A 26240-nucleotide genomic window follows, 5' to 3' on the forward strand; every position below is an offset into this window, starting at 1 on the left:
GTGCAGTTTTCTATAAAGAGATATTGCTGTGTGATGCTAGAATATTTTTTTCTGTTATCATACCATCTGATTAGGCTTTCTCTTCCTAGAGTGTAAAAATCACTTACTGATTATTAATAAATCTGTTATTTCTTTTTCCCCAGAGATATTAGCATGAATAACATCACAAGGCTACCAGAGGATGCGTTCAAGAACTTTCCCTACTTGGAAGAGCTGTAAGTATTTCACACATGTTAAAAGTTTTGCTACAACATCAGATGGCTGCATAAAGTGGAAGGTGGGTGGGGAAATGGTGTTGAGTTGAGCTGCGAACAGAGAAAGCAATTATACTTTAAAAAATAATCCTGTACATGTTTGGAAACCGGAACAGTAAATGCTACTTACAAGGGACTTTTTACGGTAATTATTTTAATCATGGCTAGAGTGATGACACATACTAATTACAGTGTTATCCAAAGATAACACGAGAGGTGTGTAATTACCATTGTTTCCGAAGGAGCTACAGGATAGCCGTTGCATAAGTTCCATAAAATATATGTTGTTTCATTTACTGAGCATCTTGCTCCCATTGCCTCTGCAGGCTGCAAATGCAGCACTCGCAAACCCATCCTGACCTGCATCAGAAATTCAAGTTCTGTGGTACGGGGCTTCTTGTTCTTAGTTACGCTGGCAGAAATTTCTCTCTCCAGTTTTCATCTCCCTCTTGTTCTGCTCTCTTTTTTGCCCCCTTCTTTTTTTTTTTACTTAGGTGATACTTGCCCTTCTGAATCCTCATGCTGTGCTAAGGCTCACGTGCCGTGTTTTGCCAAACTGAAGTCTTTAACAGATGCCTTTGCAAAGCTGAAGCACCCATTCCCAGCATAGCCCCAAATGAGATTGGATTTCAGAGTCAATTAACAGGGAGAAGGCTTTGCCTGTCAATTACTACTTCAGTAGTTATGTGACAACTATTATATGACAAGTGACTTCTGCGTGCCTTAGTTTCCTTATCTATGAAGAGAGGGTAATGGTTCAACCTTTGCCAGAGAACGTTGAGAACTTTCAGTAATAAGCGATAGATAAGACAAAACCACTGCAATTTGCTTTTCTTCTCTTGTATTTTCAGTCCAAGAAGCATTTCTCGTATCAGGGAGCGTTTAAAATACAGAGTAAGGCTGTCCTCATTTGTGACTCTGGCTAGACTGGAACTATGAATGCTGTGTTGAGAGATTTTTCAGTAAGTGCATCTTAGGGAAAGAACAGCTCATTTCCCTGAAGAGACAAACCCCTATGAAGCAGGGAAGCAGTCTTCTGACTTCACGGGTCAGGAAACTGAAGCAAGGAATGAAAGCCAATTGTAGAGGGCAACAGGATAAATTAACCACATAGCAGAACTGCAGATAAGGCCCAGAACCTTTTGACTCTGGTTATCTGCTATGACCAGTACAACCACCGCACCTCACTGGAACAAAGATGTTGAGAAATTGGTAAGAGATGGATCACTTTGCTCCTGAAAGAACAGCTTGTGTTCCTGAAAGCTTCTCTCTGTTTTTCTTCTTGCATCCCAGCTACACTGGTTGGTCTAATAAGGTGTTCTACCTCTCCTTACAATTTTGGTCTCTCTTATATCCTGATAATGTAGCAGCTACCATTACTAATACACTTAAATAATTCCATTTTCCCTGGTTTTTAAGTCATTTTGACTCGGGTCAGTACAACTGTAGAGTGCAGTTGAGCTTATTTATGTCAGATGAATTGTGTGTGATATCTTATTTCATGCTTAACAGGTTCTGGTTTATTCCCTCTGATTTTAGATACTGCTTACATTTGTAGTGTTGTTGAGAATACCTCATGAAGGAAAGTAGACTTGCAGGATTTCAGATGGTGCATGTGTGTGATGGACACAATTTAAGACAGGCTCTATAGCATGAGTAGTCAATTTAAAAATAAAATAGAAGAATTAGAAGCCTGGAAGGGCTTGCTTGGCTCAGAATATATACTAGCAACATTCTCTGTGTGCTTTATAATATGCACTGCTGTATGTCTGTGTGTTTTGTTAACTATATTTGTAGTCCATTTTTTTCCGAATTCTTTATAGTCATACTGCACACCAAAAGTTTAAAAAACCAAACTGTTCTGTTTTCACAACTTTAGATGACTGTGGGAGACTTCATTTTCCCTTATAAGTAATTAAGCAATAAAACCTAACTGGTGGGTGTGCATATTGTGTAACTTCTATAAACCCTGGGGTGTGTCAGGAGGTAAAGAGAAAAGGCAGAGCCTTCAGCCATCATCTGTTGTGCTTATTGCCTAAGAGCCATTTGCTACGTGTACCTTATTGTCCCCTAAATTCCAGCATTTCAGTCTGCAAAACCATAGTCTAGCATTAAGCTCAGAATTGTATGTGAACACCCAGAAGCTTTAAATCATTCCTGGCACACTTACTTCATATGTTAAAGTAACTTCTGGAAAAAAACCCAAAACAAAAGCCAAACCAAAGCCCTAAAAACAACTTTACAGGAAAAATTACACTTGCCAAATGTATTGGACGTATTTGAATCAACCATAAAGTCTTCAGTACAATTGATTTAAAAAATATATATATTTTTCATTTTGTTTGAGTTACCTCCTACAGCAGCAGAGGTCTGCAGAAAGATTAAAAAGAAAAACTTTCTCTAATTCAACAGCTGTCAGGGGTGTAAAAAGACAAGAAAACAACCATAAGAGCAGAGCCATAAGTAGACAGTCTCTGTGTACAGTGCTTCTCAATTGGAAACCATTAACCGAAACTTGTGAGCGAGGCTCTGGCCATGCCCACGAGCACTGAAATAAGGAGGGTTTCCTCCTTTTCTCTAAAGACCTGGTTATAGTCATCCATGCACAAGTCAACCTCAGGTTTCCTTGCTTGAGGTCATGTTCTTCCTAGAGGAAATATAATAAAATAGATTAAAATCAAAGCTTTCCTCCTTAATAGAAATGACCAACACCAGACAGGACACTTTTGCTTTTCCTTTATGGGGAAAAGTACAGAAATTTTTTTGTCTTTATTTTTGCTGGCTGTGGACAGAAAAAACCCAAACTTGCACTTCCCACTGTACGACCACAGTTTTCCCTCTCCACTCTAAGATGATTTTCAAACTTTCTTCCTGGCTTTTATTTATAGTTGAACAGATCCAAATCCTGACTGCCAGGCACTAGCAAAGTCACTTCTTCAGCACAGAAACCTGGGTGTGAGTCTCCGTGCCAAAGAAAAAGAAACTGAGTTAAAGCAAAGTGGTTTGTGCTAGAAGCGAGTTTTCCATCTAGAACTCTTCCCAAGAACTACATGTGTAAAGTAAATGAAAATCCCACAAACTAATGGGAATGTAGTAAGTACCTACACCACCACGGACTCCATTAGCTCTTCATCCAGGAGACAGCCCCAGACACTTTTCTCTTTATATCATGCATTAGCCCTGTCGTTTGTCAAATGCTGTGGGAGATTAGCCCCTGACAGAGTTAATTAATATTGCAAAATAGTATCACAGAATTTAATTGAATGTAAATGGGAGGCAATTAGATGCATTATGTAGGCAACTTGGTCTTACACAGTGCACACATGAAGAGGTTGGGATTAAAAAATGCTGTAGAAGCCATTTAAAATGGGAATTGCATTTCCTTAATGCATTGAATTATTTGGTAGTCTGGAGAGACTTCAGATAATCATTTTCCAAATCCTAAAATGATCACTAGCGAATAAAAGTGAAAGAAGCAGCCTACGAGACTTGTAGAAGCTGGCTGCTCGATCGGCATGTGCCTTCTACGTCACTGAAGGGGGAGCAACCTGGGTGTTCCGATGTGTGCATCCCGTGGTGGTTATCCGAGACACCCACACCAGACTGGCCAGTCTGATGCAGGTGGGAGACTGATGGTCACCTGGAAGGGCAGTTGGGGCCAGATGGAAGAAGACATCTGAAGTGGCACTAAATGGTCATCCTTAGCGAGCTGACTGCCCTGCAGAGTGTCAGAATTTTTGTACCTTTGAGATAGCATCCTACCTGAGTATTACTTGCAGATACAAGAAAAGGAAAGGTATAAGAAGGACGTGAACCTGCTTGAGTGGGTCCAGAGGAGGCCACAAAGATGATCAGGGGGCTAGAGCACCTCTTGTGTGAGGACAGGCTGAGAGTTGGGGTGGTTCAGCTTGGAGAAGAGAAAGTTCCAGGGAGTCCCTATAGTGGCCTTCCAGTACTTAAAGGGAGCTACAGGAAAGACAGGGGGACTCTTGATCAGGGAGTGTAGGGATGGGACAAGGGGTAATGGTTTTAAACCAAAAAATGGTAGATTTAGATTAAAGAAAGAAATTCTGTGTTGTGAGGGTGGTGAGACACTGGCACAGGCTGCCCAGAGAAGCTGCGGCTGCCCCCTCCCTGGAAGGGTTCAAGGCCAGGTTAGACGGGCCTTTGGGCAATTTGGGCTGGTGGAAGGTGTCCCTGCCCATGGCAGAGGGGTTGGGACTAGATCTTTAAGGCCCCTTCCAGCCCAAACCATTCTGTGATTCCAGGTTGTCACTGGTCAGAATCTGCCTGTTGGGTTATGTGCTCCATGTGCCCTCTTCACAGCCCCATCGTGCGTGTCACTGCATAACATACATATGTGTCTGTAGGATTCTTGCACTATTTATAAATGTTATAAAAATTCTTCATCTCAGTGTAACTGATACCCATCTGGAAGTAATTTGCAAATGATTGAAACAGCAATGGTCAGAGTCAGCGAGGAGCAGACCACCAAGGGTTTTGCCACAGCAGTTAATGAAGTGTATTCTCCAGAAAACATTAATGTAAATATGCTGCAGCCCTGAACTTGATATGGAAACTAAAAATCCTTGAAGAACTTGGCCACGGTTTTCTAACCACACCTTAAAGTATTTATAGAAAACTGGAAGAGGGAAATAAAGTTAGATAGTGCAGTGTTTTTTAGAAAGCAGAAACTGTTTTCCAGGGTGAATTTTTAACTAGAAAAGCCAGGCTGTGTTATATTTTGATGTTCTAAACGTTTGCATTTCCTTCTAATGCTTAAAGTTATCTAAAGTAGTCTGAAGGATTTTAACTATGATTTCCATTCACTGTGTTTGTGAATGATCTGCTGGATTAATTAAAAGGTTATTAAAATTATCAAGGAAGGCAAATCAGAATTATTTTTATTTTTGGCCAGTTCTCCAGTCTGGCTGCAGAAACTTGAACCATTTGAAAAAAAGCAAAAGTCTCCTTGACTTTGACCTTTTAACCTTGTTTTGATTTCCACTCAACCATTTAAAATGTTGTTGTCATATTTGCCCTGCGTTGACGGTTAAGGTTTAGATGATAAGGTTTTGTCTGCCTGTGGTTGTCCAAAGGGGAGTACTGGTCACCTCCCAGCCAGTCAGCCTCGGGACAGGGCTCTGATCTTCAACAAGGGTTCAGCAGGATGCAGGATGCTCTCTCAACTCTGACTGTTGTGATTTAGAAGACTGTATCATGGCCAGTAATACTGTGAGGAAAATAATCCCTCCTGAATGCACCAAGAGACAGCGGTGCTCGATTGTGTTCCAGGTGTGTGCTGATGCCAAGGTCTGTTGTTAAGGTCTGTTGTGTTTCTGGTTTTTGTCATAAATGTTATGAAGCGGTCTCTCTTCTGTGACACTACCTTCCAAAATTTTTTTTGTAAGTCAAGGGCAGGACTTTATTAAGGTTTTTATTTAATGGCTGATGAAATAAAGTGATAAAGGGAAGATTTCTATCAATAAAAGTTTTCTTTAATGAAAGACAATGCTAATCTGCTTTTTGAGAGATGAATAAATGGAGAGTGAGAGACTGCATGCATGCAACTTCAGTTTTTCGGGAAAAGAAACACTACAACTGAGTATTTGCTTAATTATATCCATGCAGATTACAGCACTAAGAGATCTTGCTTAAACGTCTCAGCCCCCTTCCTTCTCCCCCACCCTCAGCCAGAGTCTCTGATAGTGGCTTTTAATTGTCAAAATATATTTTAAGAACATAAGAATTAATTAAAATTCGTACTGGCAGTAAAAATGAGGTGTTTTTGCCATAAGGTTGTGATCAGGAAGTATCAGCAAGAGAAATGTCTGGAGTTGTTTTTCCTCTTGACTGCAGCTGAAGATGGCCACCTGGCTGAAATGTCACAGCTGCTTGCTTTTCTAGTATCCATTTCAGAGTGTAATTTAGATGGTCCCCTTCCTTCTAATTTCTGCGTCGGCACCAAGTTGTATTATCCTTGGGGAGAGAGGGGAGTGTCTGTCTTTTTTATTACTTCGATTTTATGAATAAGACATGTGCTGGAGTTATGCCAAGGCCACCAAGGCTGAGCTGCTAGTTTGGGATGCAGTCTTTCCTCACCTGGCTGTGGAGTATTTGGTGGAAGGCGGTTTTCTGCCCTTCAGTGCGAGGTCTTTTAAAGGAGTATTTTCAAGGTAGTGTGCAAACATTGATGAGATGGTGCAATTCCTCTCCCTTTCATAAGCATGAGTAGTCCCAGGATCTGTAGCGGGGAATCTGGAGACGAAAGGCTTGTTTCGAATAGAAAAGGTGAGGATGAATCTTCATGAGAAAAGTTGTCCTGATGCCTTGTGTTAGCTGATGGGTAGTAACCGAGGCTGTGGTTAAACATCTTCTTGTGAAACTGGCTGGTACAATTGGAGATGTTACCACCCCCTATCTGTCCATTCAGCCCTACCAGCAGAGACTGAGGAACCACTTGAGAGCTTTCTTCAGCTGCTTTGTCCTAAAGGCAGCCAGTGTAGACATCCTCTGCTGGTATTTCAAAAATAGCCAACTGACGTTGGGTTGGAAGCCGATGAGTGCTCTTCATCCATCTGCCAGCTCCAAATATTTGAACAGCTGGAGGAGGTAATTTCCTCAGTTGCTCCAGCCTGAATTCCAAGAGGTAAAATTCTTATGAAGAAAATGCAAGGTGTAGGTTTCACGTGTGGTAGCAAGTTAGGAGCCTAAGCTTCGACTTGACCAGCTAGCATACATTAGAAATGTTTGCTGCCTTGTGTGCGCCGGAGCTTTACAAAGTGTGTTGGCATGTTGTAACTTGCACCTTCAGATTCTAGTCAAGACAAACCTTTAGGCAAAGACTCCCAAGTAGAATTAACCACAGTCAGCTAAGATATTTTTAAACATCACCTACTTGGTCTGCGCTAGATGCTAAATGATGTTGGCCAACCTGTGTTTAATTAATGTTTTCTTATCTGTGCGAGTCTTAAATCAGTTTGATTCTGGGTGAGTATCAATCCTGCTGATACAAGAATAACATTTCTGTAGCTTAGAAGGTTCTTGCTGTGCTTAACAGTTGCGTATTTTTCTTGTTTGTAGGGACAGATGCTAGTAGGTTGAGTAAATTCCATTGTTTTTAGAAGATGAGGAAGTTTCTTTCCAGTTTCTGTTGCTACATATTAATTTAAAAATTTGCCGTGGTTGTGTATAGAGATCCCAAGACTGGTTATTCTGCTGCAAGTACTTTTAGAGGGAAACAAAACTTCTTCCTTATCTGTCACCTTCAAGTTTCAGCGTTCAGCATTATTTTCACATGCGCACACACACAGAAGCTGGCTTAGCTGAATGGCCTGGAGGCTGAACTTTGTGGTGTTATGCTTCAAGACCCGTCTTACGAGCCTGAATTTATTATGCTGCCTGAGCTGCCAGGTTGGGGCTGTCTGAACGTATAAACCAGATAAGAAACTTCTGGAGGCTGATTGGTAGCCTCAGAAGCTCTCGGGCTGGATCGCTCCAGGTAGAGTCCCCTAAACAGTGCTTGGACCGTGCAGTCCGCCGCCTCCTCTTGGTTTCAGGAATTGGGAGGGTGGGACAAAAGATGTACATGGGCAAGCGAGCAGGTAGCCAGTTCCAGGCTCAAGCCTCAAGAAGTCACGTGTAGCTGTCCAAAAGCCTTAAATAGTCAAACAAAAAAGCAGAAAAAAAACAGAAAAATCCTGTATGTTGGAGGTAAATGCATTATCCCTGTACTCTGAGAAAAGTAATTGGGTACATTGTCATCATAGTGTTGTGGTATGACACTGTGTGTCACCATAAGAAGGTATGGTGTGGAATTAAGTCATTCTTTCATGTCTTTTCCTCCCCCCCTCTTGTGTGGTTGTATTTTGGTATATTTTTTGTGAGTACTGAGGTACTCCTGCCTAATTAGAGTTGACAGATCTTACTCTGGCACAGAAGTCGTAACCAGTACTCATGTAAAGTTATTTTCCTGCCCTCCTTATATAAAATTCTACATGATTCTGATAAAATATTTGCTGCTTTTTTTTTTTTTTTTTTTTTCCCCAGATGGGAGAAAGTTAACAGTTGATTTACATCTGAAATAAAAAATCGTATTGAAAATTACTCCCGTTTCTCTAAGGACATTCATTGTGAAGGTGTCTATAAAACCTGGGTCTTGTATTTACCCAATATGTATCTGAAGTGGTTAGGAAACTGGTAACAGACGTTCAGTTGCTAAATATAGGTGGGTTTAATCCACTTCGACATTTTGCAGTGTCACTTGCTAAATGCATGGTCATTCAAAAGATCCCATGCCTGGAAAGCCAGTAAATGCCAGGGCAGGAGACAGGCAGTATTGACAGATCGAAGCAACTTTGAAGATTCTCAACAGCCTTTTTTTTAACCCTCTCATGTGCAGCCATCAAAAGATTTCATGATTTTGGAAACCTTCTGAGCACACTAATAGCAGTTTCTGCTAAAAGCACAAATCTGTAGTCGATGCAGTTGTTGCATCCCAGTTGATCAAAACTGAGCTTGGTTACTTTCATCTCTGTGTGTCTGCTTTACAGGCTGGGCAAGTGGCAGAGCTCCTGTCGCTTCAGTGTAGCAATCTGGGCAGCAGAGAGCCCATCTCCCTTGCATGTTGCTCTCTGTGCTGGCCTGTGATGCAGTTGGAATTGAATCCACAGATCGCTCTCAAAGTGTCAGTCCTCTGAACCGGAGCTGTCAACCAGAAATCCCCCTCTGCTCTCTCCGCAGCCAGCCCACTGCTATGGAAGCCATTCCCATAAGCGCACCTAAGTGACCCCAGCCTCTCAGCATCCACAGCAAAAAGGAGAAGTTTAATATTAGACATGGCTTTTTTGAGGGGACAGGAAGAAGAAAGAAAATGCTGAGAGCCAGCCAGCTCCCCCTACTCTGGCACTGAAGTATTTAAGTTTGGGTATCGTGGTGAGGAAGGTGGAATATTTGTCTTGGGTTGCTCCTTCTCAACTAAACGTGATTGTGCCTGTAACGATTGCTATTTGTGCGGTGAGAAATTAGAGGGAAATTGAAATCCAGAGTGGTGGAACCTGGATCAGCGTATGCGGACTCACCCAAGTGCCTTGAGAGAGCTAGTGAGGGAAACGTCTACCTGGCCTGTGGTAGAGCAGAGAAGAGTTGTTATGACACTGCAAGATGTGCAGAGGCAATCCGGGAGAAGGCAGTGCATTTTATAAAACATATTCTGCTTTCTGCTTTGGAGGTGAGAGGAATCAAAGTTGCTCAGTGCAACAACTTGTCATTACTCCTGTAGACTAGCCATTACCAATTTTCAAGACAACATGATAACTGTTGCTTATGTTTAAGACACGTCCATGTTAGAAAATGTTTGTGAACTTCTGTTTCTTTGCTGAAGAACACTGGTCGGGACTACAAAGGCAGCTTGCTTCAGCGGCTGATATTGTATTATAATGGTTTTAGGTTAACATGTATTTCCTTCAGTGCATATGTGTTGTAGCCTATGGGCTCTACTTCATGGAGGTCTTGCCCCAGTATAGATACTGCTTGCAAATTGAATGATAGAGCATGTTTTGCGCAGGTGGGAATGCTTGCTTTCTTCAAAATCCAGTGTAATTTATTTTCTTGTTAACAAGTAAAAAAAATAACTATAAATTTTCTTTAATAGTCCATGAAAAGCAATGTCATAGAGCCATATTTTGTCTTGCAGTGGGTGCCGGTGACTCTTGATGACAATTTAACAGTAGAACTTATGCACAAGACTTCTTGTCATCAGTTGGTTTAGTTGGCTTAGACATTTTAAATTTTTAGAAATTTTAGATGCATTTTGAAAACAATCTATTACCTTGAAGTTCAGTATAACTTTGACAAAGCTGTAAATGTTAGAAAGGGAAAGCTCAGGGTGAGAAGTGCCTACTCAGCTGCAAGGAGGTGGTACAGTTTCAGTGCTGGTTGTAGTTACAGGCTTCCTTTTTCAGTCCTGATGTGTCTTGGCTTACGTACTCGTGATTTTATAAATAGCGGTTGAGGTTGTATAATACTGAAACTGCTGCAGGAAAAGAAGGGGACAAATGCGTTTCCCATTAGCAGCAGCAGAATAAAGTATCCATTTAGTTATGCTAAAGTGGCGTGGAAGAATTGGGAGTAATCTGTAGGTTATTGATTGGCTTCACAGCAGTGCAGCAGGCTGCAGCTGACAAAAGTCCCAAAGGGGCTGTTTGCTCATCGCAGATAAGCAAAGCGAAGTTTAGTCCGGTGATACAGCTTCCATTTACCAGTCCCTCCCCTTCTGCAGCTGCCCAGCTTGGGCAGGAGCTTGTCTGCACAGGCGTGTGCCCTGCCAGGCAGGGGATATCTCTGCAGAACAAGCAGGGAGCCCCTCGTGTTTTCCTGCAGGTACCTCTTGTGTAAAGCTTCAAACCGTGGTGAAGAAATTGTAGCACGTAACTACGCATCATTTGTTAAGAAAACGGAATTCTGTTCCAAAGTAGCTGTGTTTCTGGAGTAAGTGGAACCCGAAGCTCTGAAGTTTGAGAAAATGTAATCCGTGATACCCCGCACGTGTGTCTGCAAGACATTTTTCAAAGGTTACTTCTGTTGCAAGAGAACCTGAAGAAACAGTCAAGTTTGTGTGGGGAGCACAAAGAACTGAAAAAAATCAATCTTGGGGACAGGCACGTTAGGACAGCAGAATAATTTAATGTAAGACAGCAAAAAAGGAAAGAAACTGCAGAAGTGTTAAGTGGGGAAGCAATGGAATATTTTCCAGTGGGATGAAAATAGGTAAAAGTTGGAGAGCTAAAAGGAGATGTCATGTGGGCAGAGGGGCAGTGAAGGACGGTCTGTGTAAGGAATGTGGAAGGTCAACATTGACTAGATCTTGAATTAGGAATCTTGGGTCTTACCAGACTGCAGCTAATGTAGAAATAAAAATAATAAATCAGATGATTCATTACAATGTGTCAGGATTGTAGTCTGTGTCACTATTGGAATTTTCAGTGAGGAAGTAAGATTACACTTGATCCATGGAAAAAGTAGCCAGTGTATCGTTACCAGGAACCAGATGGATAGATAGTTAGGACAATACTGGAATACCGCCAAAGGGGGAAAAAAAAACCCCACAACCCTACAGCAAAACCAGTGTGTGTATGTGCACGAGATCCAATTTGGAAGAACAGGAGATGTAACTCTTTGCTCAAGTAACCTGAAGTTCACCACCATCTGGGATGCAAGAGAAACAGAGAGGTTTCCAAGAAGTTTGTATTGTATCCTGTCAAAATGAGAGTGATGATTTTAATTGTTAGAGACGAAAATGTATCCCTGGGACATCCTCCCTGATTTTGGGGTGACACCAGTGATTAACTTGGCTCAGTTAATGTGCAGCCGGGTTGCCAGACTTGTAATTGCAGACGTTTTAATTTCCCAAAAGAGAGAAAACAGTCTTTGCTGCTTTTCTGTAGAGTTTCAGTGCAAAAAGCCATGCCTGCTGTTTACTCTTGGAATGAGATACCATGGAAGATTATTCCCCAGCCAGACTGTAGCCTGATTTCTGTAATAACAACAAGGTGTCCTCTACATCTGGAGATCATTTGCTGTGTCACTTAAAATAATGATTAAAGAGTATTGCTCACCTATATATGACAGGATAGCAGAAGTATTTTGTCCTCTGTGTGTCCTACTTTGTTATCCTGCTATGCTGAAATTGATTTTGTCTATTTGAATTTGTCCAAATTTGCAGAAATTTTGTCCCATTGAAACACTCAATTTTTATTTTTTAAAGAAAAAAAATAGAGGATGACAATTTTCAATACCAAGCAATTACAAGGAGATTGCCAACCTAGAAGAAAGGTACTAATGTGGTCACACATTACAACTGTTCCTCCACTGCAGAAGCCTCCAAGCTTCTGTAACTCGGCTGGGCTAGTTGAGGATATCTGCAGTCCTGGGCAGAGTTTCCAAATGAGGGGAGTCACGATCAGGTTAGCAGTACTCTTGGTCAGTGTGATACATTTACACCACACTTGAGATGCTGCCTGCTCCTGTGTCTGTGTACCCTGAGAAGTAAAACATGGTTAATTAAGTTTTTGTGGCCTGTAGCGTAGCAGGGCACTTTACAGTTGTCTGTTAAGTAAAGTCTGTAGTGTCTTTGTGGAGGGACCTGTTCTACAGTCCTCTGCCTTTTGGAGAAAGAGCTGGTGATTCACGTTGGCTCAGTAACTTCAGATGGACTTTCAGACCAGGTCTCTGAGACTCTCTTCCACTCGAAGGGGAGGATGAGTACTCTGCTCTCGGCAGTGTCAATGTGGGGCTGCCTTCAGGTAGCTTCGTAACAGCATGGAGTTGTCCCACCATGGGCTGGTCCCAAGCAGATCAGTCAGTCTCATTGCAAGGAGATAAAATTTTCCTTCTTCTCTGTTGTGCTGGAGTTTGGGGCTTGATAAAGCTGTGATTTTCCTTGGCCCATTTATGTGAGAGAGACAGAAAGAGAGGAACAGAGGTGCTTTTAAAATATTGTAACTGGTTTAAACATTATATTTGAAAATCTGAATGTGACTATTTTTGAGACAGCTGAAAGGAAGTAACATGGGAAACCTGACTGGATGGTTTCAGTGACGTCTTAATTTATATGCTGTACATGGACGATATTCTACCCTACCAATTTTCTGTTTCTCTTTTAAAATGAACCTAGTTACGTAAAGAGAAATCTTTCCATCCTCCCAGCTGCTGCATGCTGCAGCAGAGGGAAGCATGTTGAGAGCAATGTGCGATGTGTTGGTCTTTGCCTGCTGGAGAGCTGCAGTCGAAGCCTCCGAACAAGCAGCCACGCTCCCCAAGGCTAGGACGTGAATGATAAATGTATATTTGGCAATCTGATTAGTAAAGCCTTTGCACACTTGGCTAGTTGTATCCTGTTTCCTGGAAAGCTGCCAGATGGAGAAGAAACGGAAATGTAATGGATTGCAAGGGTTGGTTGGTTGGGGTTTTTTTGTTGGTTTTTTTGGGGTTTTTATTTCTGTTGGTTGGTTGCAAAAAGGCTGAATAAACAGGAGTTGCCTTGAGGTAGGCGAAGTCTTGCTATTTGAAGTCACGCAAGCCTTGCTCTGGCTCAGCTGTATTTTGTTTCCAGTGCTCTGTAGGTTGTGTTAGTGACACGCAGTGAGAATGGGGGAGGGTATTCAACTGGATTTAGTTTAGCTTTTTTTAAAACAAATCATAATCCCCAGCCTCTTTGGAGGGGGAGGGAGAAGTTAGAGCAGATGCCTGACGAGCCACACACCAGCCTGATTAACAGGGAACCTGGGCAGAGCTGCCTCAACCATAGACCGGGGCTGCTGCTTCTTGATGTGTGTGGTAGGTAATCAACATCAACTAGTAGTGTTTGAGTGCCAAAATAATTCCGTGCTACGGCCTCAGTTAAATTTCACTTAAGGATTTCTATTTTGATGTTACTGAACACTTTTTAAAATAAACGTGTTCTGCAGATCAGTGGCCCAATGGTATAGAGACCCAGCGTGTTTCATCAATATTTCTTTACAGTGAACTTCTCACAGAATTGCTAGAAAGCCAGCCATGAAATACTGCAAACCTCCTTCCACGTCCCCCCGATAAAGTTAATACAGTTGAATCGGACAGCTACTGACAAGAAAATGAATTTTAGGGGAGTGTTTAGTTGCCATCTGGAATTATTCATTCATCATAAAAATTCAAAGTATCTGAAAAATCATGTCACGGTTCTGAAATCCTGAGGTGGTTTGCAGATAGGAAATTTCAAGAATAAGTATACATCGTGTTTTTGGTTTTTTTTCTATTTTGCTTGCGGTTTCAGAGCTGTTTGGTTATACACAAGCCACGCAGACAAACTTTTCTCAGCAGTCAGGAGATACGTTTTTTTTCTAAGACAGAAATCTGAGATTTAAGCATGCTTGTAATGATGTCAGAGCTATAGCTATGATGATTGGGGTGTGCATGAGAATACAAGGAGTTAATACCAAGGTCATCTTTCACAAATGACAGTAACACAGTTTTCTGAAATCGAGTAGTATCTGCTGCTGCTGTCACCTTCCCGTTGATAAGAAGCTGTCCTCTTCTCCTTGGGTTTATAAATAAAAGCATCTACCTTTGACAAATGTATTTGATAAATATAACTAGCATCCTCCCTATCAGGCAGCATTTTATTAAGTCATTAATTCTGTTGCAAGCAGATTTATGTAGGCATCAAATGCTTTAGGTGATCTCTTTTATGTAATTGGAAATAGAGACTAAGATAAAAATGTAATAACGTTGCTAAGTCCTGGCAGGCTGATACTTTAGACGATGCTCCTGTTGTTTCCTTCATTTTGCCTCTTTGAACTAATGCTTTCCCCTTAGTGGGACTAGCTGGCTTCACAGTGCCCTGTAACAGCAGAGGTGGGTTTTGGTGTTCTGTAACATTTGTTAAAGCCCATTGACTGTTTTTTAATTATTAACACTCACTGCATTGTACATAGTATTTCCACTGGATGATTTTATTGTACAACCTTCTCCAACATTGTTTTTGCTTAGCTTGGATAGGAAACCAAGTCTGAAAGCAAATACTTTGCCTGAAATGAGGGCAGCTTTTGGCAGCTATGGATTAACAGGTGTTCTGCATTATTGTCTTTTACCCTTAATAAAATACCTTCTGTCACAACTATTAGCAGCTCAACAAAGGTCGGACCACACAGGGTCTGCTGGTCAGGATAGAGGTAAACAGGTTGAAGGAAAAAAAAAAAAGGAATGCGGGAAGGGGGAATGAGCTATTTGAAAGCAGCTCTTTTGGCTGCTGTTTCTGCTTTCCTGCTTTGTGTTCTGCAGTGTCTTCTGTATTTATTGCTTTTAATATCATGGTGGTTTTCACTATTTACTTGGACTGCTAGACACTAACACAAAGTCACATCTTGAGAGAGAGTACGGCTGAGGATCCTGATCCCTTTCTCCCTCCCCCAAAACAGTTTTCTTTCCTGAAAAGCTTGTCCAGATAACTCACCAAAAAGATGAAATATTTCCAAGATTATGTCTTGGTAATGTCAGCAGGCATCCTGTCGATTGTCAGCACTGCGAACATCACTCCCTGCTTGCAAATATCGTCTTAAGATTTGGGAATCTCATGGAAACTTTTGCCCATGTCACGCTAGCATCTAACTGTTTTTTACTTAACTGCATAGTTTCTTTAGAAACTGCCATAGAGATTAAAAACACATGGGTACCATAGCACGTGTTTCAGCAGAGCAATGCTGAAAGCCAGAATATCATGTTAAGAGTTGGTAAATGCACTTTTCAAACCTAGTACCATAAGAAAATTCTTTATCATCCTGGGCTGTGTTTTTTTTTTTCTAGCATGTTTGCAAAAGTGTGTCCATAAGGCTGAGTAATGTTGTTCTTGTTAAAAATGTGCAATTCCTAAAATAACTGTTGCAAACTCGGAAGATCATAGATGTGGCATAATTGAATGCAAAATGCATAATTACTTGCAAGATTCGATGTATTGGTGGTTTTCCTTGTTAGTTGTAGAAGTACTGTATTTTCTGACTGAAATTATTATTGCAATTTTTTTCCAGGCGACTGGCTGGCAATGACCTTTCTTTTATCCATCCAAAGGCCTTGTCTGGGTTGAAAGAACTCAAAGTTCTGTAAGTAATTGGGTTTTAGAACTTCATAGCTAGCTGTATGCTTTCTTAGTGCACAGCCAGCCTGTTTACTGGTAGGCTGGAGGAAATTTTTTTTTGTGCCCACCCCCCTGCTCCCCTTACAAGTCTCCTAACTCTTTTTTTTTTTTTTACAAAGCCTGCTCTAAGTGATGATGAGCAGGGGTGAACTTGACTAAAATGTAATTACTGCATTTAATTAGAATGCTTAGTCTTCTGAAATATATCTTGTAGCAGAACAGTCCTAAAAAGGAAAAATTCATAAAAAAGGACATGTAAAGCTTTTTATTGGTCACTCCCTCAGCTTACTCCATCAGGTGCCCTGACATTATCAGATAGTACCACTATTTACAGAGATTTGAAACACTGTGACTTTTGAATTGTTGCCTATTGGTGACTAAAATAATTTCTATAGTTTGATGCTTCTATAGGTGAAAAGCACTTACTATTAGAAAAAAGGTTTTAATTAAAAAAAATTTGCTAATTTTGTACCCAGTTTCCCATACCCCGTTTTCTTTTGAGAGAAAATTTTTTTCAACTGTTTTTCCATAGCTAAGGATAAAAAGAGCTTTCTGTTGCTTGGGGTTTTAAAAACCTATATCCAGAAATTGTAGCATTTATGCTGATGTGTAAATAGTTCCAATTGCTAGTAGGGTAATATATAGTTAATTAAACATATATTTTACAACATAGTGGAAAATGACCCTGATGTAAAGAAAGAAGCATAAATAGGGTACAGATTAGGAAACTGCACATCTGCAATGCTACTTAATATGATATTTTGTAAATTCAATGCAGAGTGTCAAGACTGTTGAAGGTATGTTCCATCGAGATGCTCAGTGCTAAAGGTCCCTGAAATTCTAGCAGTTCTTGAAAATTTTGGGACTTGGATATTTATTAACAATTAACTTGTCCACTTGAATTTTACCCCAGCATGCACCAAAATCCAACAAGGTTTTATGAAGTGTGAGAGATCTCAGTTATTTACATCCTCTTTGTAAAAGAACTCATCATGCAATTTGTTGTCCCATAGAGCATTTCTTAAAAAAAACACCCTGGTATAACAATTCAGCTTGGCTCTAGCTTCATTCTGTGTCTTTTTAATGTTGTGCCCAGAGGTGCTTTGTTGTGAACACACTCCGTAAATTAGATTGTTAATGCATTGTGTATTGATGCGGCTTTGGGAAAAATTAGAGGTTTGTGTATTTTGTTGCATCTGTAGGACGATTTCACAAGAAAATAAGAAAATGTCATTCACTGTAGCGAATTTGTACCAGTGTTAAGTTGTTCAACCTCTTCAGTGAGTTCTCAGGGGAATTTCAGTGTTTATGTCACAGGCTTGTTCTCTGCAAATGAATGCACTTAATTAATGAGTTGTAAATAAAACTGTAATCGACCATTTTCTTGTTTCATCATTGCCTTTGGGTATCTGGTCTCGATAATTCTACATGCTCTTACGTACACTAGAAATCTGTGAAACCATAACAGGACCATAGGCTCTTCTGTCACCTCTACTGCTGATAAAGATTGTTGTCAAATGCTGCTTTACTGACACTGGATTTTTACAGAACCCTACAGAACAATCAGCTGAAGACTGTACCTAATGAGGCCATCCGAGGATTAAGCGGTTTACAGTCCTTGTAAGTTTTCTTATTTTGCTTTTGTTCTTGTATTGTTCTCCAAGTTCCACTTCAAGTCACATTGTACACGTTTGCTTCATTGTTTAGAGTTCTGAAGTATAATCATGCATGCATAATAATGTACCTGGACTTTCTGATGTTGCAATTTCAACTGGAGCAAAATTTCCCAATTAAAGTTTCTAGGGAATTTTGTTTGTCATCTTTGGTGGGGTGACCCAAATCCAAGGTCTTTCAAAACCCAAACGCAGGTACAAGATTGTTGTATAAATGCAGTGGTAGTGGAGTTTAAACATTTATTATCCTTCTTGCATGTCCTAAGGTGTTTAAGCAATTTTAAAATGTTGTGCAAAAATGAATCATGTCTGAGTCTTTCGTATCCGGAGGAGGAAAAAGGATTTCTGGGAAGGAGTATTGCTTGAGATGCGCATAGTATTGGTTTTACTGGAAGGTGTTGAAATCACACAGACAGTTATGAACACCTCAGCCTTTATTGCTAGTTGCTCATAAGATATTTCATATGTGCTTATACTATCTCATGGCTTATTATGTTTTATAAAGCATCTTAATCAGACCTTAATAGTTAGTTACAGCTCTCTAGGTGGTAGATGCTTATCACTGTGATGAGGAGGCGGAGGGGGGAAGGGCTTCAAAATTTTTCCTCCTTTCTGCTTACCTGCATAGAGAGAGAGGGCATATTGTCTATTCACTCTGTGCCAAACTTCAGGTTTCTGGCCTAAGATCCTGTTTCTTTCAGTATTGCATCAGATTATGGAATAGTTTTGCAAAAAAAAAAAAATTAGTTTTGCAAAAGAGCTTTGCAAACTATTGTGCAACTTTTGCAAAGGTGCTTTCTGTGTTCCCTAAACTTGGATCTTGGCCACTACCTTCTCAGTTGCTCGGGTATTCCTGCCTTTTCCATCTGAGCAAAGCCCAGTAAGCGGCACGGAGCAGAAGGAGGTTGGCTGCCGAGGATGCCGCTGGGGAGCCGGGAGCCTGTGCGGCGTGGGGACGTGCCACCTCCCAGCACAGCCCCAGAGCTGCTCCCGCTGGGCTGCTCCCCAGCCCGCACCTCCTGCTCACGGCGCTGAGACCGGGGAGCACACAGCTCGTAGCAGGAGAGAGCAGCCAGGTTTGGTGCCACAAGCTGGCACAGACTCTTCCAGGTTTCTGGACCCAGGAGTAGGACAGATGCAGGTTTCCATTTGCAGCCATTTTGCGAATTCAGTGTCCCCGTTTCCCTCGTGTTTTAGTGTGTGTGGAAGAAAGAATTCCTTGGTCTGAGGGCCACAGCCTGCTTCGTGCAAATACTGTGTAATAAAAATCCTCCAAATTACACGATGCGAATAACCCTTTAGTAATTATTTAAAAAAACAAAACAAAACTCCTTCCTGGCTTCCAGCATTTCTGTGATGCCAAAAAAAGAAACTACTTTAGTAAATACCTTTGTTGTCTGCAAATCATCCATTTCATTTTCAATGAACGTGCTTTTTCCTGTACTTATTTACAGTAACGTTTGTTCTCTAATTAAAGCTTAAAATATTAAATCTCCAGTTGCTGGTTTGATGATAATTTTATGTGCAAAAGGGGAAGGGACAAAATTAAGGGAAAAATAATGAAGGCATAAATTAAACCAGCATCTACCTTTTTTCTTAAAGTAATATATTTTTAATATGAATGGAAAGAACATGATGTTAGAGCCATTTTAAAAAAGCAGACATTTTAGTTGTTGAAAAAAATCGTGGAATGATTATGTATTTTGTATAATGTATCCAGTATAATCTCTTGACATCAAATCATAGAATCTTTTAGTTTGGAAAAGACCTTTAAGATCATTGAGTCCAGCCGTTAATGGAGCACTGCCAAGTCCTTCTTTTCCTGAGCAAAACCAACCTGAGATTTCAGAATACCTGTTAGAAATAGGGTGAGCAAAGCCAGTCTGGAAGTCCATCACTGTTAGAAGCTCAGAAAGGCTTTTTTTTTTTTTTTTCCTTCCACTGTTGTGGTTGTCCCCTCGCCGTTCTGGAGAAGGGTATCTGTCTGCGTTGCAAGGTCACCATTGTTTGTTAGGATTGGCAGCAATTTGAGAATAAATTGGTTTTTGAGACAAATGTAGTCAGAAATGTAAAGCATTTTTCCTGTGCAATTTGTTTACTTCACCAGAAATTTTTTCTATCATTTTAACAAATTTCATCACTCATAAAATTACAGTGTAATTATGCATATCCCCCACTAATGTAGGGAACACCTTCTGGCAAAGGAATGTAGGACTGGTCCTCTGAATTTTGTGTGGGAGCATGGAAACGTGTCAGCATGCTGCTTTATTAATATAAAAAACAAAAGGGGAAATAAAAGGAAAAAAATATTCCCCCCCCCAAAGGAATTTGTGTCGAAAATGGATTTAAAGCTCCTGAGCTGCTGTGACCTTCTAAAACAAATAACTCTTTGCAGAATATATGTTAGAAAACCTGCTTCTGCCTTTTTAATATATAATCTCCATCTAAAACCTGCAAGTTTAAACATCACTTAACTGACTCTCTTTTGGCAGTTTCCCAGTTTGCTCTGAAGTAGGCTTTAGGGGGATTTTTTTTTTTCTTGGTGAAGACACAAATTACTTGCTCATAAAACTTTATAGTATATTGATAATCATTTGGTTTGGAACTCCTGTAGAACTATCCGATTTCTCTCTTAATGTGCTCCAATTTCGAGCTCTGTAGGAAGACAGTTCCCACACTGTATGTATTAACAAGCCCAGTAAACATACCTAGGTGGAAATAAAGATGATGGTTACAGGAGCTTCATGATTTCTAATGTTTATATTATAGCTGGCAAGTAGCCAGCCTGGTTCAGAATACTAAATGACAGCTCTATTTTCTGTTTACATTGGATATTTTCCCAGCTCTGGCCTCCAAAAGAGACTTAAGAGTCAAGTCCTTACTTATGGAAGTGAAACTTAGCAAAATGAATTACTGCGTGGTAACATCTCTGTCAAGCACCCCAGAAAAGTTTATCTGGCAAGATACATTCTCACAGTGCAAGAGCCCTGATACCTGGGACCGTGGGACTGCACTACTGAGACAGAAGGCAGTAGTTGCCAAGCTTGCGCCTGCGGCTTTTGGTAGCAGAAAAACCTGACAAATAAGGAGCTTCCCAAGTGTAAACAATAATCGTGATGCGTTTAAATTCCTGCAAAGCCATCAGCAGGGTATTTTTGCTATCGCAAGGGAACGACGCGGCGTACTTGGTCCTTCAGCTCTGGCAGTGGTGTGGTTGAGGTTTGTTGGTGATCCAAGGGTCACCCGGCGAGCCACAGGCAGCGAGGTGGTGTGTTGCTCCCACAGCGTGTGTGGAGCCTGAAAGGACCGGGGAGCCCTTTCAGAGGATCACTTCTTTAAGTGCCTTTCTGTATTTGACTGCAGTGACTTTTTTTTATTGTAAAACTGCTTATTCTGAGCTTTGACCCAGAATGTGGGGATGTTTAAATGGTTCTTGAAACTACGGCAACTTCTAGGGTTGCTCTGAGTCTCCCTAGAAACCCACCTACATATGAATTTTAAGTCACAGCACAGAATATTCCAGTATAATCCTCAGTGTGTGACGACTACTGGAACTGTGTTATTTAAACGAAGCAAAGCCTTTCAGATGCTTTGGAAAGAAGAACTGTGTTCCATTTAAACTCAAGAAAAATCTGATTGCTGATAATTTTAGTGGACATTTACCATCAAATCCGGGAGACATTTGCGCTAGCTTGTCAATAGCTGCTAACATATCAGGAGATAATTTATTGTAATTGTAGTTCAGGACTCGGCGAGTTACTGTCCCTGCACATGTGCACACATGCCCACACGCGGGGAATCTGAGAGCCTTCTGCAGCAATAGTTCAAAGCACTGCAGCTACACTGTTATGCCAGATGCCCGAATTGTAGGTATTGGGATCGTTCCAGTGTGATACTCGACTGTGATAGCTCCTGCCTTTCTCTGTGTGGGTGTTCACCTGAGCTGCAGGGTAAGTGCCTTCATGCATGTGGTCAGCAGTCATTTTCTGCGGTACCCGGTAGCAGTTCTGGCTCCCTGGACTGGTTTGCTGGCAGCCTCTGCTGCAGGATCATAACCAGTTTTGCAGTCTGCTTTCTTATCTCAGAGGGCTGGAGCAGGCTTGAGGCAGGATGAGGCAGGAGGAGTGAACGTGCTCAACTGGGATGCGATTATATTTTCTGGGAGAGGGAATCAGCTTGGCCCAGGCAGGAGAGACTGGGGTCCTAGCATGGGATTGAAAGAAATAAGAGCAGGATCTTGCTTTGCAAAGTAAAGATGTATGGTGAAAGGGTATGGACAGAGGATGGAGGCGTACTTCAGTCAGTTAGGACACATTTAAAATATATCTGCTACAGCCTTGCGTTTCTGGCTTTTTCTTATTTTAGGAAGGATTCCTGATACAGATGGAGGTACATCTGTATTTATAAAAAAAGCCAAAACCCAAATCAAATCTAGAAACGTTCTGCTGGTACCATAACGAAACCACACAACCTTAAGAGGTAGCGTGTGTTGGTGACAATTTTAGTAGTGTAAACTGTAAATGTAAGTGTTGAAAGGTGTTAGAAGGGAAGATCCCTGCATTGAAGAGGACAATGCAAATACTCCCTTGTATCAAAAAAAATACACAGTTCAGCTGTAATTCTGCCGCTTTTTTCTTAAAGAGTGTTTTATGGCTTACTGCTGATAATTCTGTGATTCTGGTTGATAGTTTTGAAGGACGGGGGTATCTGTAAGGATAGTCTTGTCTGGGAGGCTGTGGAAGGTATTAACAGCATGACTAGATGAAGTTAAGAGGCATTATGTAGTCTTACATGTAATATGCACCTTTAGCAGTGGCAGGTGGTTTTTCAACTAACTTTTAGTGGGTTGTCTTCAGAGTTTTTTTCAGTTCCCTGCTTTGCTGTTATTGAAGGGTTAAAGGGAATCAGTCCTCAGGTGAGTCTGTGTTAAGCTATACAATTAAACTATCAGCACCAGAATGAGAAGGGAAGAAATTCATGTGCATTTTCTTTTTAACCTGCAAAACCCATACAAACTTAAATACGTTGAATATGCTTTTCTCCCTTTTATTTTTTTAGAGTCAAGAATGTATAAGAGCTCTCCTGAACATGTTTGATTGTGCTGAAAAATCTTTAAATATGCAGCAGTTTAAATATACTGCTTTGTGAACCTTACAAACTTGCTGAATGACAAGAGTCTCATTTTTCTGTGCCATGTTCACCATTAGAAGCTGTTCTAATTTTTCTTGAAAGTGAGGTGTGGGTATTTGTTGTGAGCTTTAGGAATCTTTGGGATTTTTGTAGCCCTTTTTTTTTTTTTGCCCTTTTTTTTTTTTTTTTTTTTTTTTTAAACTGTCTGGGCTTGCTTAAGGAATTGCTAATGTGTAAATTCAGGAAATTATTTAGAAACGGAATGATGGGAAACTTAAGTGAGATGGTGGAAGTTATACAGTATGTAGGTGAAGATCAGCTGTTTCTTCTGTGGGTAATTTGCAGCAAACTTTGTATGATCCCTGACTGGTACCATCTTATTAAAATGGAAGAAATAAATGTGCTGGCACATCAGTCGAGGTGGCTGAAATAGCTTTGCCATGTATCATTAGTTTTTGAGAGCTGCTGTAAATTTGTCTTCAAATAAAGCAATTACTGATGTTCTCCACACAGAAGGTACAGAGAGCTGCTGCTTGATACAGTGAGCAAACGCGCTGAGTATTTTAAAGTACCTCTGTTAACATGGTGGGTTTATTGCCTTGCATTGTAGCAGAATTTCCTTGGTACCAGGCTTATCAGTACTCAACTTCAAAACCTAAAAATCTACTCCAGTGTTATTTGAGTGATTTCTTTGTGGTTTTTGAAGGAGCACTTTAAAGAGCAAAGTTCTTTAACAATTGCCATTGAGCAAAAGTGGTTTAACACAGGAGTTGGGAGTGATTTTCCTTTTATTAACATCAACATTAAACTCCTGCTATTAGTGTACCAGGTTGTTAAAATTTCCCAGTCACTGATGCCTGGAAGGCCGAGCGTGGTCATGGAGGAGAGATAGTGTGGCTGGAATAGGAGCTGCAAACAAGTCTGCGATGGCCTCCTCTTCCCGGGCAAATAGTGTTAACAAAATGTGTGGCAGTACATTCACAGTGAGTATTATGACTAAGATGACGTTTATGAGATGTCTCACATCCACATCAGTCCGGAGGGACTGGGCAGCTGGAGGAGATGTGGGAGCGTGGCCCTGGAGACCCCCAGCACTGCCCACAAGGGACACAGGCTGTGGGATGTCTGCCCTAGGCAGTGCTGCTGGCCAGCCCAGGCGGGGCCCTGGGGGTCCATTCCTCGATGCTAACCTGGGCTTTTAGCTTTTTTAGCCCTGTCAGTAGGTGCTGTGCCCCGTAACTTGCTTTTGTGCAAGCGTCTGGCACAGCAATTCCTGCTGCAGGTTGGGGTGGTACAGGGCTGCCTCCGAGACCAGGGCAGGAGGGGGCTTGGCTGACTCCTGGGGCGTCCTGAGGAAACACGGAGGAGATTCAGTGATTTTTTTTTTTTATTTTATTTTTTTCCTTAAGATCCCAATGCTCCATAAATAAGTAAATTTATCAGTAATTTTGCATGCTCACCCTGCTGTATGTATTAAAAAAGCTGGATGCCATGCCATGCCACCTCCCAGGTATCTGCTCTCTCTATAGTAGCATACCCTGGCAAGCATAGCTTAAGATCTCTAGTGAAAAGTTTAATGAAAACTTCAAATATACTGGAGTGGGAATGGGTTTTTTTATGTGTGTTTATATTACTGTGTAAATGACAAAAATTCGTATGTATGGGTTTTTTTGAGACTTTGGAACTCTTTATTTGTTTCAGTTGAGGTAGGAGTTTGTATTAGTTTTACAGTTTCCTTAAAGCTGAGTTAATTGCTTGAAGACCTTTAAGCTGCTATGTTCTTTACTTGTTTTAACAATATGTCAAATACTGACATAAGAGCTGCTGAATATGTAGGTTTCTATCATCCTCCTGCTCTTTTTGTGGAGGTGGAGTTTGTGTGAGCAGGGAACCTGACAGGTAATAAAACCTGAAGATGACAGCTCTGCAAGTGAACTCTGAATTTATAGACTAAAATGTAAAGGTCTCTCACAAGCCACTGCCTATAGGGAAGCTGGAGTTGGAATAGCTTCTGAAAGATTAAGGAATTTAAGTGCATGCTGCAAGCTCTGATTTAAAGAACATAGTCTTATCTTTAACACTTTAATGGAGTAGGACAGTCTTTAAATTTCAGTCCAAGTGAAGAATATTACTTATACTTTACTAGTTATTGGAGATAGTGAATACTCCCTTATCCCTTCTTAAAGAAAAGGTGTGGTCCTTAGTTGTTGTATTTGGTGGAAGTTGTCAAATGCTTTAGGTTTGCTTTTCAGTTGTTTCATAAAGTACTCCACTGTGTGCATTTCACACCAGTAGAAGCATTTCAGCTGTGTTTTGTGCATTGAACATAACGTGGATAAGCTTTGACTGTTTGGAAGAGGGAATGAAAAAAAAAGAAATTATAACTGTGGCACATCAGGTTTACACTGAGAGGCCTGAAGGAACACAGAATATTGTGGATGAGAGAAATGGCTGAATTGGTTAAAAACAAGGCTTGAGGTATGACAACTAGTAGCAGAAATCCAGCACTAATAAATATTTTTTTGTGTAATCGTAATGATACCCCTTTTGGTTCTTTTGGTGCTGTGCTTGTTGCTATAACATCTGTAAATCACAGGTTTTCCCTTGAAAACTCTAACTGCAGGTCAATGAATACTTTGAGTAAACCATCCCTTTTCAACTATTTTATTGCTGTATCTGTTGGCCTCTGGGAAAACCTTGGGCTAGCACAGTGATCTTCAGACTCAGAGATGGGTAAGCCACTATGTAAATGGGGAGTGAGAGACACACAGATAATCACAGCAAGACGTCCTGTGTTTCTGCTTGACTTGGGCTTTATAATTTGGCATCACTAATTTCTTTCAGCTCTATTCAGACACTGCATTTGTTAAGATGATGCCAAATATTTGCAAAGAAGTGACAGAGAGCCAGAAAAGCGCCCTCTTTCTCCTTCCAAACCTCCCCGCTCACCGACAGCGGTGGGTGGTGGTCGTCTTTCCCCTCCTCCGTTTCACTGCTGAGGACAGAAGATGAACACAGCAAGCTGGGCGGCTGTGGAGAGCCATCAGTTTAAGGTGCAGAGTTACTTGGGTACGCAGTCTGCTCGTGCTGGGGGACAGAGGTCTTGGCAAAGCAAGCTAGGGATGGGGGTCCCTCATCTTCTCCGTGATCCTCTTTGTTTTCCCTGGCTGAGAGTTTGGCGCTCTCATTGCACGTGTCCATCCTTCCTCTGGCCATCTTCTGTTTTAGCCGTGGGAGAGGAGAAGCAGGGCCTGGGGCTTCATTGTATGTTTTTGTTTTCCAAAGTCTGCTAGAATAAACGGAATGTAGCACGGAACACAGTGCAAGTACAAACATAGACATAGACAAGCAGTCATTAAGGACTGAAGCCTGCCTCTGGAGTGTGCTGCTTCTCAAAAAGAACCCAAAAAACTCCACAACCAAAACCCAACCTCCAAAAAACAACACAAAGCGAGGGGGGAGGGGCAGGGAGAAATTAGTTGGAGAAGACTCGGATATGTTTATTCCACTGGAAAA

General features: G+C 41.1%; 1 protein-coding gene across 1 annotated transcript in view; it reads left to right on the forward strand.

The window, feature by feature from the left end:
* LGR4 (leucine rich repeat containing G protein-coupled receptor 4) overlaps positions 1-26240 on the forward strand; it is a 62328-nt gene that overhangs the window by 15150 nt on the left and 20938 nt on the right. The window contains exons 4-6 of the mRNA XM_026850683.1: positions 144-215; positions 15815-15886; positions 17470-17541. Coding sequence (XP_026706484.1) covers positions 144-215; positions 15815-15886; positions 17470-17541 — 216 coding nt within the window. The remainder of the gene's footprint in view (positions 1-143; positions 216-15814; positions 15887-17469; positions 17542-26240) is intronic.

Source organism: Athene cunicularia (assembly GCF_003259725.1).
Source record: "Athene cunicularia isolate RWA chromosome 5 unlocalized genomic scaffold, athCun1 chr5_part3, whole genome shotgun sequence".
Taxonomy (NCBI): Eukaryota; Metazoa; Chordata; class Aves; order Strigiformes; family Strigidae; genus Athene; species Athene cunicularia.